Below are 14,008 nucleotides of genomic sequence, written 5' to 3' on the forward strand. Positions count from 1 at the left end.
AATATATTGATAGTGTTAAGTGGAAAAACAAATAGCCCTGGATAGAGTGTATGATGACAAGCTTTATGTAAAAATTAAAATGTACAAAGTTAGCAAAGGAATCAATTAAATTTGTAAATAGAGAATCCCTGTCTGGTTCCTTGCTGTAACTGAAACAGCTTTAGTGTTTTGCCATTTAAACTGATATTTAACTGACAAATAGTCATTATCAAGTTTCAAGGGTTTCCTTCCCTATCTAATTGAAAATTTTTATAAGGAATGGTTTTTGGATTTTATCAAGTATCTTTTTAACATCTATTGGCTTGATCATATTTTTTCCTTTAATTCACTGATGTTAAACATATTAATACATTTACAGATATTGACCCATCTTTGTATTCCTAGAATAAACCTTATTTGATTATTTAAAAAAAAATCAATCCGAAGTAGATAAAACTAAAATAGAATAGAACTGGGTTAGATATTTTTATGATTGTTGACTATAAAACTTTAAATAATAGATATAATTAGAATAAAAAAGGAAAGTCTTCCTTCACATCATTATAATAACTTTGTTAATTTTTTTAAGACTTTTTTTTTTTTAATGTGGACCATTTTTAAAGTCTTTATTGAACTTCTTACAACACTGTCTCTGTTTTATGTTTTGGTTTTTTGGCCCTGAGGCATGTGGGATCCTAGTTCCCCGACCAGGGATCGAACCCACACCCCCTACATTGGAAGGCGAAGTCTCAACCACTGGACAACCAGGGAAGTCCCCAACTTTGTTAATTTTAAAACAATATTTTAAAAGAAATAAACCTAAGAATATAAACGCCAGCATGATTATAAATATATTTGGCAAAGTAGTAGGCCATTAGTTAAATTGGGGGGAAAACTGTATTCCTATATACCAGTGATAACTCAAAAACACCTAAGTTCAAAAGCAAGGAAAATGTATAATTAAATACTAAGTTCAATTTTAATATCAGTTGTATCTTACAACAAGAGATTTACTCAAAATAAATAATGAAATGATAAAGCGGATTAAATTAAAGGAAGATCTAAGTAAACTATATTTCTAGGTAGAATACTAAGTTCAGTTAAGGTACAAAATGACTGAAATGTGTTTATAAAGCGATTAGTACAGAGCCTAGCACCTATTAAATATTCAATAAATTTTAGTTCTCCCTGCACCTAATTTAATATAATGTTGTAATACAATATCAATTAAATCCCTCATAAATATTTTATAAAATTTCATACAAGGGAAAATAAAATTTATCTGAAAGAGCAAAGAGGACACAAATACTAAATAATACATGTTTTTTAATGAACACTAATAGATTTTCCAAGATTTTTAAAATATCATGAAAACCCTAAGATATTAAGTCAAATGTAGAAAAATTGTTCAAACAAAGTAGGTTCAACAGTAAAAGAACTTAATTATCCTCACACCATATACTATTTTAAAAGTCTGGTGAGTTAAAAAGTTATACACGCAAAATTCTATTAAAAAGCTATGAAAAAGAATATTATAATATTCCATCTTTCTAAAGATAAAATCCTGACTAGCAAAGAAATTAAGGTCAAAAGTAAAATGGTTATATTTGAATTTTTTTAAAAAAATCTGTTACACAATAAATACCAAAAGGAAAGAAGGGAAATGGGAAACATTTGTATGACATTCATAACTTATAAAGAGATACTAATTAAACTATAGAGATAACTGATTGAAATATATAGTCAGTACACTAAAACCTCAAAATAAGTCATCAAATTAATTAAATCATTACGTAAGGATAAAATTTAAATTCTTTACCATGGCCTACAATGCCTTACAAGATCTAGTGCTGCCTACCTCTCCAGTCTCATTAGCGCTTTCTCCCCTGGTACACCATCCTTCAACCACCCTGACCTTTTTCCAGTTCCAAGAACATACCAAACACTTTCCCTTGGAAACATGAAGATCTCTTCCTCCTTAGGGCCTTTGCAGATGCTGCTGGTTACCTGCTGGAAGCTCTTTTCCTCATTCTTCACGTGGTTAACTCTTCAGTCTTCAAGTCTCAGATCTACCCTACATGATACCCTACCTAAAGTGAATCCCCCTTATAGTGTTCTATTTCAGCTCCCTGTTGTCTTCCTTAGAGTACTTATGACCTTTTGTAGTTATTTTGTTCATTTGCTTTTGTCAGTCTCCCTCATTAGACTATTGAATCATGTAAATCTCATTCACCCCATATTCCCAAATACAGTGTCTGACAACAAATGCGTTCAATAAATATTTGTTGAATAAATAAAAACTGAAAACCCAAGTATCAGATAATAATGAAATTACTAAATTATGATATAATATATTAAAACAAGGAAATGCTATATAACTATATATAACTATTCAAATTGACAAGTATGGAAGTAGTAAAAGAAAATGTCTATATGAAATAATGGTGAATGAAGAAGCAGATCAGGATGCACATATATCATATAACTATGTAAGGCAACTATATATACATCCAACTTAAAATGACTAGAAAATAACTCATAGTGACAAAAAGGTTGTAACAATTAGCAGGCTTTTTGTAAAGAAAGCAGGTTGCTAACAATAATATTGTATAAAGTCAGTATTGTGGAAGAGTGCTTACAAAATAACAGTAAGTGAGAAAACAGAGCATAGTATTGTATGTACACCATGACTATAGCTAGGCCAAATTAAATATAGATTGAAAGAGGATACAGAAATAAAAATACCTATTGCATCAAGGTGAGAAACATGCATAAAATTTGTTTTTTAAATTTTCTTTTAAGGTTGTTGGTCTTTTAAAAATAATACTTATAATGGCAGATAGTCATGAATGAATAAATAAATAAATCTCATTATCTCAACACCCAATTAATAAAGGAGTAACATTTTAGGTAAATATCTTTAGTCTTTTTTTCTAGTATATATAAGCAAAAATATCTGTAAAATAGAATTAGAACTACACTATACATTTATTTATTTATTTATTTATTTATTTTTTGTGGTAAGCGGGCCTCTCACTGTTGTGGCCTCTCCCGTTGCGGAGCACAGGCTCCGGACGCGCAGGCTCAGCGGCCATGGCTCACGGGCCTAGCCGCTCCAGGGCATGTGGGATCTTCCCAGACCGGGGCACGAACCCATGTCCCCTGCCTCGGCAGGCGGACTCTCAACCACTGCGCCACCAGGGAAGCCCTATACATTTATTTTTAACGTGCTTTTTCTCATTTAGTAATATAAACATTTTCCCAGTCTATATGGCTTGGTAATAAACTTTCAAAAACATTTTAAACAACAAGGTAATATTAGTAGTGGAGAGAGACACTAGTGGACTGAGCACAGCAGAAGGAGTAGATCCAGAGCTCAGATCCATACCAACGTGCAAGTGTTTAAGCCAAACACTAAGCATCTCTAAGGATCAACTACTACATCCATAAAACAGAGCAATACTGAAAGAGGGTGAAGCTGATGCTTCTTTACAGCTATTTTAAAGAGTAAATAAACAATATAGGAGGGACTTCCCTGGTGGTCCAGTGGTTAAGACTTCGGGCTTCCACTGCAGGGGGCATAGGTTTGATCCCTGGTTGGGGAACTAAGGTCCCGCACGCCACGCGGCACGGCCAAATAAAATAAACTAAAGTTAAAAATAAACAGTGTAGGAGAGGGAAGGCATGAAATATACTGACCAAACTGACAAATGCTAACTTCCAGAACAGTCTCCCAAGCAATCCATCAGACCAATAACATAAAACTCACACCATATCCCCAGGAGAAGTCCGAGCTGCCTTCAGTAGAGATCCCTGTGCCTGTATAACTTGGAAAAGCAGACCTTGAATTCCCAGTGTCAGCTGATGTAAAAGGTGATTCTTGTGTGATGTCAGACTCACTAAATGCACAATTTGGAAGGAGAAGAGAAAACAGAAAAATTCTTATATTTCCTCAAGTTTCTGCAGCATTAACTACTCAGCAATCTATTAGGTGATAAGCATGTGTAGAAATATATCCACAGAGGTAAAAATAAATGAAGGACTTGAAATGTAAGCATCATAGTAAAGTCGGATCTAATTCCTACAGAATTGATGGCAGCCATTCTAAATAATTCTAGTCTTAGTTTACAATGAATACTTTAACATTCCACTTATAATATCTACCCTTGAGAACTAAAGACATTTCAGAAACGTCTAGGAATTCACATAGAATAGTATGTGAACTTGTATGGCACTTGTAGTTTACCAAGCACTTTCACAGATATTAACCCCATTTTATCCTCACAACAACCTGGTGATGCAGAACTCAACCCCTTTTTTAAGACAAAGAATCTGAGATTTAGTACTAGGTGTTGAAACTAGGTTTTATGACTGTAATTATTCTATGATACCACATTGCTTCTCAGAACCCTCTGTGAAGTTACCGTATCCTCTATTTCTTAAAATAATAACTGCAGCTAATATTTACTCAGCATTTACTGTATTTTATCTCATTTATATTCAGAACACCCTTTAAGAGATACTATTACCAGGTAAGTAACTTGCCCACTGTTATTCAGCTAATAGATGACAAAACCAGGATTAAAAATCAGATCTGTTTGGGTTCCTCCTGAGTCTCTGTTTTTAACTACTTCATAATACTGCTTTTCAAAGGTTATAAAAATAAGTGTGTTTCCATTAGCTGTTCCAGAATGAAAGTTGAATGGTATTGAAAAAGTGTGATAAAAATTCTTGTTTTCTTTCATTAGTACAAGGCTTGATACCAATCCTAAGGCAAAAAAACAAAACTTTTGCCATTATCAAGTGCAATAAGCAAACAAGTACAATTTTTGTTATTACCTTTGGGAACTTATGTCGTTTTCATGGCTGTCATTGGTAGAGGAAATTGCATCCAGCTGCTCTGGAAGGGGATGATGATTAGGAGGATGTTTTGTTATTCCTTTCCTGTGAAAGAGAAAAACAAAGTTATATTTCCTGTAAAGAAAAAATATATACTTTTCAGTAACTTGATCTACAAGTTCGTCACCTACTTCTTGCTGTTCTGGAACTGCACTGTACAATACAGTAGCCATTAATCACTAGCAGTTAAAATGTGGTCAGTTGGAAATGAGATGCACTTTAAGTGTAAAACACATAGGATTTCGAAGTCTTAGTACAACAAGAATGTACAATGTATCATTAATTATTTTATCTTGATTACATTTTAAAATGATAATATTCTGGATATATTTGGGTTAAACAAAATATATTCTTAAAATTAATTTCACTGCAAATTGAAAATATAATAAGGTATAACCACATACCTATTAGAACAGCTAAGATAAAATATGGTGATAACACTAAACGCAGATAAGGATATGGAGAAACTGGATTTCTCATACATTGCTGGTAGGAATGTAAAATGGTGCAGCCACTCTGGAATAATTTCAGTTTCTTATAAAACTAAACACATGTGTTTATCATGAGACCTAGCCATTGCACTCTTGGGCATTGATCCCAGAGAAATGAAAATTTATGTTCACACAAAAATCTGTACACAAACGTTCACAGCAGCTTTATTTATAATTGAAAAAGGTTGGAACAACTGAAATGTTCTTTGACAGCTGAATAGTTAAACTTTGGTATATCTACACAATGGAATATGATTTAGCATAAAAAAGGAGTGAACTGATACATGCAACAACTTGGATGGATTTCAAGGGCATCATACTTTGTGAAAAAAGCCAATCTCAAAAGGTTACACATACTATATGATTCCATTTATATTACATTCACAAATGACAAAACTATAGAGGTGGAAAAAAGATTAGTGGTTCCAGGGTGTGAAGAAAGGAATGGATGTGACTGTAAAGGCATATATAAGGATGTTTCCTGGTGGTGATGGAACAGCTCTGTATCTCTATTGTATTGGTAGTTACATATATCAATAAATGAGACCAAATTGCATAGAACTATATATACATATATACAAAGGAGTGGATATAAAAACTGATGAAAACTGAATAAGGTTTATAGTCTAGTTAACAGTACTGTACCAATGTCAGTTTCCTGGCTTTGAAATTATATGATAGTTACGTAAATTGTCATCATTGGGGGAATCTGGGTGAAGGGTTCATGGGACTTTGTACTATTTTTGTAACTTCCTGTGAGTCCATAATTATTTCAAAATAAAAAGGTAAAAAAGTTAATTTCACCTGTTTCTACTATTTTTTTAATGTGACTACCTGAAAAATTTAAATTATATATGTGTTTTGTATTATATTTCTATAGGACAGTACTGTTCTAGAGAGTTCAACATGTGCATTAGAATAAACTATGGGGTCAATTATTATATGTTCCAGTCTTAATCATCCACAATAGACTTTCCTTCCCCACAAAATTCTGTAGTCAAATAACATGATAGGTTAAACAAAGTTACACAGGTTTCTTTACAAGAGGTCTTCCCAGGGCTTTTAATATGCAAATGTATATTATAAATCTAATACTCTTGTTTCACAGGAAAGGAAAGTGAGGCACAGAGGGATTAAGTAACCTGCTTAAGGTCATATGGCTAGTAAGTAATGGAGCCAGGATTCAAATCCAAGTAGTTTGTTTGAGGCTTCTCAGAGCAAATGAATAGTTTGAGATTTTAGTAAATTGTACCATTTTTGTATATAAAGACCTAGTCAGCAGAGCTTGTACTTTAAACTATTTCTCAAATGGTGGGCATGGATTTGTGTAGAGCTATTTGTACTTCTCTCATTCAGTGATTTTACAACCAAAAGCTTGTCTTTGAGACAGTGGCGGGGATCAGAAATGTGGATTCCAGCTATGAAATAGAAACTTAAAACATATTTTAGTCTGTCAGAGAAATTTGGTTATCAAGTGACAATTAGATAATACCAAAGAAATATTAAATTTGATCATAGCTTTGTGGTTACATAAGAAAATGTGTATAATTTTTAGAAATGCATAATGAAGTATATGGGGTGAAATGATAGTGTCTGGGGTTTTCCTTCCTTATTTCACAGATGACAGACAGGCTGAAAAAAATATATAGATGAAAGATGAAGCAAATATATTAAAATTTTGATAACTGTTTAATGTAGGTGACGGGTAGGTCATTATATTATTCACTATACATTTATGCTTGAGATTTACCATTTTTAAAATGTTAAGCTGTATATTTTATCCCAACCTGTTTTCAATATCTATAATTTGGAACTATTAGGGAGAAAACTAAAATTACTTCTTCAAAGCAAATTATCATTATAACACCTAAAGTAAAAATTACTTTTAATATACTGTTAGTTAGGGCTTCCCTGGTGGCGCAGTAGTTGAGAGTCCGCCTGCCGATGCAGGGGACACGGGTTCGTGCCCTGGTCAGGGAAGATCCCACATGCCGCGAAGCGGCTGGGCCCGTGAGCCATGGCCGCTGAGCCTGCGTGTCCGGAGCCTGTGCTCCGCAACAGGAGAGGCCACAACAGTGAGAGGCCCGTGTACTGAGAAAAAAAAAAAAAAAAATATATATATATATATATATATATATATACACTGTTATTTAGATGCATATAATCTTCATTATCATCATTATTCACGTTATTCTGACACTTCTAGAGAATCATCTTTTGGGAGAGTTATCTTTATGGAGTATCAAGTCAACAATAGAGAACAAGTAACATAACCATACTGGGTCAATAATTCTGGCCCAATAAGTGCTATCAACAATTTTTTCCATAAATGATATTTTTTTCACTCTCAGAATGGTCAGAATTAATTATAAAAGCAGATTTTTGCCTAAGCCCTGTTCCCTTTATTGGTAAATGACTTTCTTCTTCCTATTTGCTAAAAAAGCCTATTAACTGAACTGCTTCTGTGTCCTACCCTATTATTTAGTAGATAATAAGCTTCTGAAAGGCAAGGAAAGATCATAGACTGATTTTGTTTGTATGGCTATTGTACCAAGCAAAGATGGGAAGGGACAAGGAAATTACCATTTACTGAGGACCTACTATGTGTCAAGCCCTATGCCATCACTTTAGATATGCTTTTAGATAAGGTCTTATTCCTATATTACAGAAATGAAGGCTCAAAGATTTAGTAATTTGCCTAAAATTAACAAGGCTACAGAAGAGTCTAAACAGAAACCCAGATGTGACTGAAGATACCATGCCTGTTAATTGCCCTGTATAGTTAATATTTAATTAATAAATGTATGGTTGCTAAAATTACATAGTTTAGTGGAGGAAAAATATTGGTATTTGGGGTTGAAAAACCCAAGCTCAAAACCTATTGGTTATATAATCTTAAGATGTGTACCTTTCTGATATTTTCATCTGCTGAAAAACTAAAGATAATCATACCCATCTTACAGAGTTGTTAAGAGAATCAAAATGTGAAAATCTTTTTGAAAGTGTAAAGCATTAATAAATGAATGACATTATCATTACTTCCTACATTATAACACTTCACTAGGGGTGGGAGGTGGGTCTTTAAGCGGGAAATATTTGCTGTCTAAAGTCTCAAAAGCAAAACTGATCCTTAAGGATTCTGACACTAAATTGCAGAGGTGCAGAGGCAGTATGTGTAATGGTTATGACCACAAGCTTCAAAAACAGATTGACAACAGGTTCGTACTTCAGCTCCACCACCACCCTCTAGCTGTGTGATCTTTGGCATGCTACAGTCTTTAAGTCTGGGATCTTTATCTGTAGAAAGGGCAAAATAATAGTTCCTATCTGCTCTCCTTATTGACACGATTAAGTGAGCTAATGCATGCATGTAAGCAGCTTTGCACTGTGCTTGGCACTGGACGTATTCAACTTCATTGTAGCACTCAGCTATTAATAGCTTCACGAGTTGTCAATGGTCATTGACACTGGGGCACGAAGCACTGCGGAAACTACAAAATGCCTTAGGAAACCCAGTCCCCGAGCTCAAGAAGTGCAACCCAAGAGGGCCAAGTCCTGGGACAGCACAGGTAACACGCCCTTAGCTGGAGATGGAGGTAGAAGGGGCAACGTCCGGCAAGGCTGGGAGGAGAGAATTCCGAAGAAAATTTTCTTTCCCTCGCCCTGGGAAAGGAAAAAGGAGCAAGGGACTGGTCAGGGAGGGTCCGCAAAGCGCCTGCGGCCCGCCTCGGTCTGGGGTGGCTGCGCAGTCCACTCACAGCTCCAAGTTCTGTGGCACCGCCTTCCGAGTGTATCTGGAGATCATCCTCCTCTTCCTCCTCAGCCGCGGCCGGGGCGGGCAAGCCAGGTTGGGGGCCTCTGGCCTGGCCCTCCCGCCGGCTCCGGTTCGGCTCCCTCCCGCCACCTTCCGGCCCCGTCACGCCCCGTCTCTTAGACTCCGGGCCGTCACTCCCACAGGATCCCCACCTCCCTAGTCTTCCGCCCTCCTTGCTTCCCCGTGGAGCCGGAAGTGACGAAGGCACACGGGCACCCACCTAATGCTCTCGCCGATGCGCAACAGGGGCGACGCCCGGGGTTCCGAGGCTGAGCCGGTTTCTGACTTTCAGAGTTTCTGCTGTCTTCTGGTCCCAGAGGAGCGTGTGGACCCAGTCTGAGCCAGGCTTTGGCTGCTACTGGCAGCTCCTGACCAGCTCACGTGATAGGAGAGGCGGCTGAGGAAAGGTGCCACAGCAGAGACTTGCCGGAGAGGCCCAGGCCCTAGAACCGTAAGCGGAATTGGCTTCATTTTGTTGGATGAAGGAGAGCGCCTAGTCTGAGTAAAAAGCTCTAGACTCCCAAGTCAGGCCTCTGCTGCTTGGTTGCTTCTCTTGCTGTGCTCCCGGTTTTCTCATATGTACAGTGTGGAATTAGCCTGAGTGATCTCAAAGCCCCTTCTAGTGTTTTCTCATATGTACAGTGTGGAGTTAGCCTGAGTGATCTCAAAGCCCCTTATAGTCCTCGGGTGGGTAGTTAGCATCTGTCTACCAGGGTTAAAAGGCCAAATGATGATTTGGACAGAAAGTAGCGAATGAGTGTCTGGATAGAAGATGCAAGTTCCTCTCGACCTCGTTTTACTACTCCGTTAGAAAAACAAGTCTAAAAATCGAATTGCAGCCGTAAAGTGGATAATCCAAAACAGTGTCTTCCTTTACCAAGCCTCACCTGGAAGCAATAGTGAGCTAGTACTTTTCTTTGTAAGGGGAACCCTTAGAAAATAGTTATTTACCACCTCCTAATATGCCAGAGCTATACCCTTTGAGACCTGAGAAGGGGGAAAATTTAGGATAGATAGTTGTAGAATTAAGAGCCATGGGCAGATTATTTGGGGGTGAAATGATAGGGCATGAATGTTTTGTAGTTTTGAATTCCTCTATGCCATACAACGGGAGAGATTTAATTCTGCAGAGTAAGGGAGTTTGCTTTTCAGAAAATTTAAATAATAGAAATTTAAACGAGGTACGGATTATAGAGACGATACAGTAACAGCCTTATTCTACAATTAAGGAAAAAGCCCCAGGAAGAAAGTGAAATGCCCAGAATAACACAACTGGGACTACTGGTAGAACTGGGACTTGTGATAGTGTTTCAAAAGATGTTATTTCAGTGTTTCTAAAAGTGTGTTATACACACCACTGCTAGTGCAAGGGTAAACAGTTTTTATTTTATTCTTACATACTTATTAATTTGGGAATGTGGTATTGGATTTCCATTTATTGTATTATATCAAAAGTTCCTTTAATGTAATCGTAAGTATAACAATGTCATTAAAAGTATGTTAAATAAATGTTATTATAGTTGGTATAGGCAAAAATCATGATGATGGTATGTGGATAACTGAATTTTGGGAAACAACATTAATGGAATTGCCTAGCATAGTTCAGGGAATGGGATATTACTTCTACATTATTCTATATGGTTTATATTATTGAAACTTTAAATGTAGCTTTCAAAGAAGAATGGAGGAACATATGAAGTTTGCTACAGTGGAAGACACTGTAGAATACCACCTGTTCCTGATACCAGATGAACCAAGGGACCCAGAAGAACACAGAGAGATTCTTCAAAAGTACATTGAGAAGATAATGACCCAGTTTGCACCTATGCTGGTCCCCTATATCTGGCAGAATCAGCCTTTCAATCTCAAATATAAACCTGGGAAAGGTAAGGCTCTTTTGCTTATTTTGCTTTGATATGTGTGACTTTTAATGTCATTCTGACAACAGTGATGTGTAATAGTCCATAGTTCATTCAGTGTTAGGAGATTTTTTTAAATTAATTAATTAATTTATTTTTGGCTGTGTTGGGTCTTTGTTGCTGTGTGTGGGCTTTCTCTAGTTGCAGCGAGCGGGGGCTACTGTTCATTGAGGTGTGCGGGCTTCTCATTGCGGTGGCTTCTCGTTGGGGAGCACGGGCTCTAGGTGCGTGGGCTTCGGTAGCTGTGGCATGTGGGCTCAGTAGTTGTGGCTTGTGGGCTCTGGAGTGCAAGCTCAGTAGTTGTGGCACACAGGGTTAGTTGCTCCACGGCATGTGGGATCTTCCCAGATCAGGAGTTGAACCCGTGTCCCCTGCATTGGCAGGCGGATTCTTAACCACTGCACCACCAGGGAAACCCTGTCAGGAGATTTATATCCTGAGCTTTTTATGGTGTTTGCCTCTATTCAGTTAAGCCCTTGAACTTAAAAAAAAATTTTTTTTAATTCATGTTGATGGATGCTTTCTAATACTCATTATCTTAGGTACTAATATATATTCAACATTATTAAGCCATGGCTCTTCTTTTGAACTTTAATTACTATGCCATAATGTATCTAGGTACCTATACTAAACAGGTTCAGGCATCTGGCTTCCTTAACCATAGTTCTTTTAGCTGTTATTCTGTATTCCTCAGTCTTGATAGTATGTTTACTAGGCTGCCTTTCACATAGTTGTTTTGGTAAGGATCTAAGAGTGGCTCTGCTTGGCTTATAAAGAGAAATAATTGAGCTAAATGACCATTATTTGCCACTTGGAAGCATTTTGAGGTTCCTTCACTGCTTCCCTGTATTGTCAGTGCTTGAGATCTGACCTCTGGCCAAATATGGTACTTTGTCCTGTCATTTCTTATAACTTTACTAAAATGAATCATGGATAGGTGACCAAGGCTCTACTCATGCAGTGACTTCTGTGGGGTCTTATTTCAGATCAGGAGCGTGGCATCTTGTGATACCATCATTCTGGCTCTCAATTTAGTGCTTATCTGTTTCCTTTTGGCTAGCAGTTGCCAAATGCAAAACGTTAATTTTATTAAACACCTATTCACTGAAACACGTGATATTTATTGGCAAGAACACTGTCCCATTAGCACAGCCAAAACCAATTCCCTACCTTTTTTCTAGTAAATCAATCATTTTTACACAGTGTTTTCTTGTCTTGCTTAATGGGATTGCTAGCCACCTAGTTATCAAGCTTGTTAGTAATTCAGAATCATCCTCAACTCCTCACTTCACCATGTTCAGTCAGGCACTAAATCCTAGTGTGATTACTCCTAAAATATGACCCCTCTCTACATCTGTTTGGCTACAGTCTAGGCCCCCTTGATCTCTTCATCTGGAAGACTACAGTAGCCACCTAACTAACCTCTCTGGTTCCAGTGTCTGCAGTTCCTGACCCTGTTGCCAGTTACCTTTGTAAAACACAAATTTGATCATGTCACTCTCCTGCCTAACATCCTTCAGGAGTTCCTCATTGCTTCTGGATGAAATTCAAATTGAAGTTTAATATGTAAGGTAGATAAAAATAGACACCCTAACTGGAGCTTCTATACTTGATGAAACTTGGGAAATCTGGAGTAGGGAGAAGAGTTGGTTGGGCAGCTCTTCCCACCTGTTTGGGGATTCTTTTTGCCGTGGTAGCTCTTGAGACACTCCGCACTACACTTGTTTGACCTTCATTCTGTTAATATGGTATATTACATTGGTTGGTTTTCTTGTGTCAAATCATCCTTACATTCCAGGAATAAATCCCACTGGGTCATGGTGTACAATCCTTTCAATGTGTTGTTGAATTCAGTTTGCTAGTGTTTTGTTGAGGATTTCTGCATCATTATTCATCAGGGGTATTGGTCTGTAGTTTTCTTGTATTGCCTTTGTCTGACTTTAGTATTAGGGTAATGCTGGCCTCATAAAATGAGTTTGGGAATGTTTCCTCCTCTTCAGTTTTTTGGTAAGAGTTTGAGGAGGATTGATGTTAATTCTTCTTTAAATGTGTGGTAGAATTCTCCAGTGAAGTCATCTAGTCCTGGGCTTTTCTTTGTGCAGAAGTTTCTGATTACTAATTCAATTTCCTTACTAGTTATAGATCTGTTCAGATTTTCTATTTCTGCACAATCCAGTCTTGATAATTTGTGTGTTTCCAGGAATTTATGCATTTCTTCTAAGTTATCCAGTTTGCTGATGTACAATTGTTCATAGGTATTCTCTTACAGTCCTCTTTATTTCTGTGGCATAGGTTGTAATATCCCCTCTTTCATTTCTGATTTTAGTTATTTGAGTCTTTTCTCTTTTTTCTTAGTTAATCTAACTAAAGTTTTGTCAATTTTGTTGATCTTTTAAACAAACCGACTCTGTTTAATTGATTTTTAAAATATTTTTTCTATTCTCTATTTCATTTATCTCTGCTCTAATCTTCGTTATTTCCTTCCTTTAGCTTTGAGTTTAGTTTTTTCTTCTTTTTCTAGTTTCTTAAGGTATAAAGTTAGGTTGTTGATTTGACATCTTTTATAACTATAAACTTCCTCTTAGCACTGCTTTCACTGCATCGCATCTTTGTGGCATGTTGTGTTTTTGTTTTCATTTGTCTCAAGATATTGTCTAATTTCCCTTGTGATTTCTTCTTTGACCCATTGGCTGTCTGAGTGTCTTGTTTAAGTTCTACATATTTTTGGATAATGCACTTGTTTGAAAATTTCTGCTGATATTCCCAGAACCATGCTATTGTCTGTCATGCCTCTGTGTTTTTGCACATGCACATGTTCTCTCTTTCTGGAAGCCTACTTCTGGTCATTCCTCCAGATGAGTGTAGCTCCGATATCACATATTTATGCTCACATAGCCCTCAGTGTA

At 36.8% G+C, this 14,008-nt stretch overlaps 2 protein-coding genes across 5 annotated transcripts in view; one reads left to right on the plus strand and one right to left on the minus strand.

Moving 5' to 3' along the window:
* FAM149B1 (family with sequence similarity 149 member B1) overlaps window positions 1-9,361 on the minus strand; it is a 63,962-nt gene extending 54,601 nt beyond the window's left edge. Inside the window, exons 1-3 of one of the 3 annotated variants that reach the window (XM_030862583.2) lie at window positions 9,128-9,361; window positions 4,819-4,923; window positions 3,749-3,878 (exon numbers count right to left, since the gene is read on the minus strand). In XM_030862583.2, the coding sequence (XP_030718443.1) occupies window positions 3,749-3,878; window positions 4,819-4,923; window positions 9,128-9,174 (282 nt within the window). In that variant the 5' untranslated portion in view covers window positions 9,175-9,361. Of the gene's footprint in view, window positions 1-3,748; window positions 3,879-4,818; window positions 4,924-9,127 lie in introns of those variants that run through there. The other 2 variants (XM_070043858.1, XM_060286235.2) reach the window with 2 other exon arrangements.
* ECD (ecdysoneless cell cycle regulator) overlaps window positions 1-14,008 on the plus strand; it is a 90,110-nt gene that overhangs the window by 54,576 nt on the left and 21,526 nt on the right. The window contains exons 1-2 of one of the 2 annotated variants that reach the window (XM_030862582.2): window positions 9,403-9,634; window positions 10,852-11,069. In XM_030862582.2, coding sequence (XP_030718442.1) covers window positions 10,865-11,069 — 205 coding nt within the window. In that variant the 5' untranslated portion in view covers window positions 9,403-9,634; window positions 10,852-10,864. Of the gene's footprint in view, window positions 1-9,402; window positions 9,635-10,851; window positions 11,070-14,008 lie in introns of those variants that run through there. The other variant, XM_060286234.2, reaches the window with a different exon arrangement.

The sequence above is a fragment of the Globicephala melas genome, chromosome 16 (genome assembly GCF_963455315.2).
Source record: "Globicephala melas chromosome 16, mGloMel1.2, whole genome shotgun sequence".
NCBI classification, from domain to species: domain Eukaryota; kingdom Metazoa; phylum Chordata; class Mammalia; order Artiodactyla; family Delphinidae; genus Globicephala; species Globicephala melas.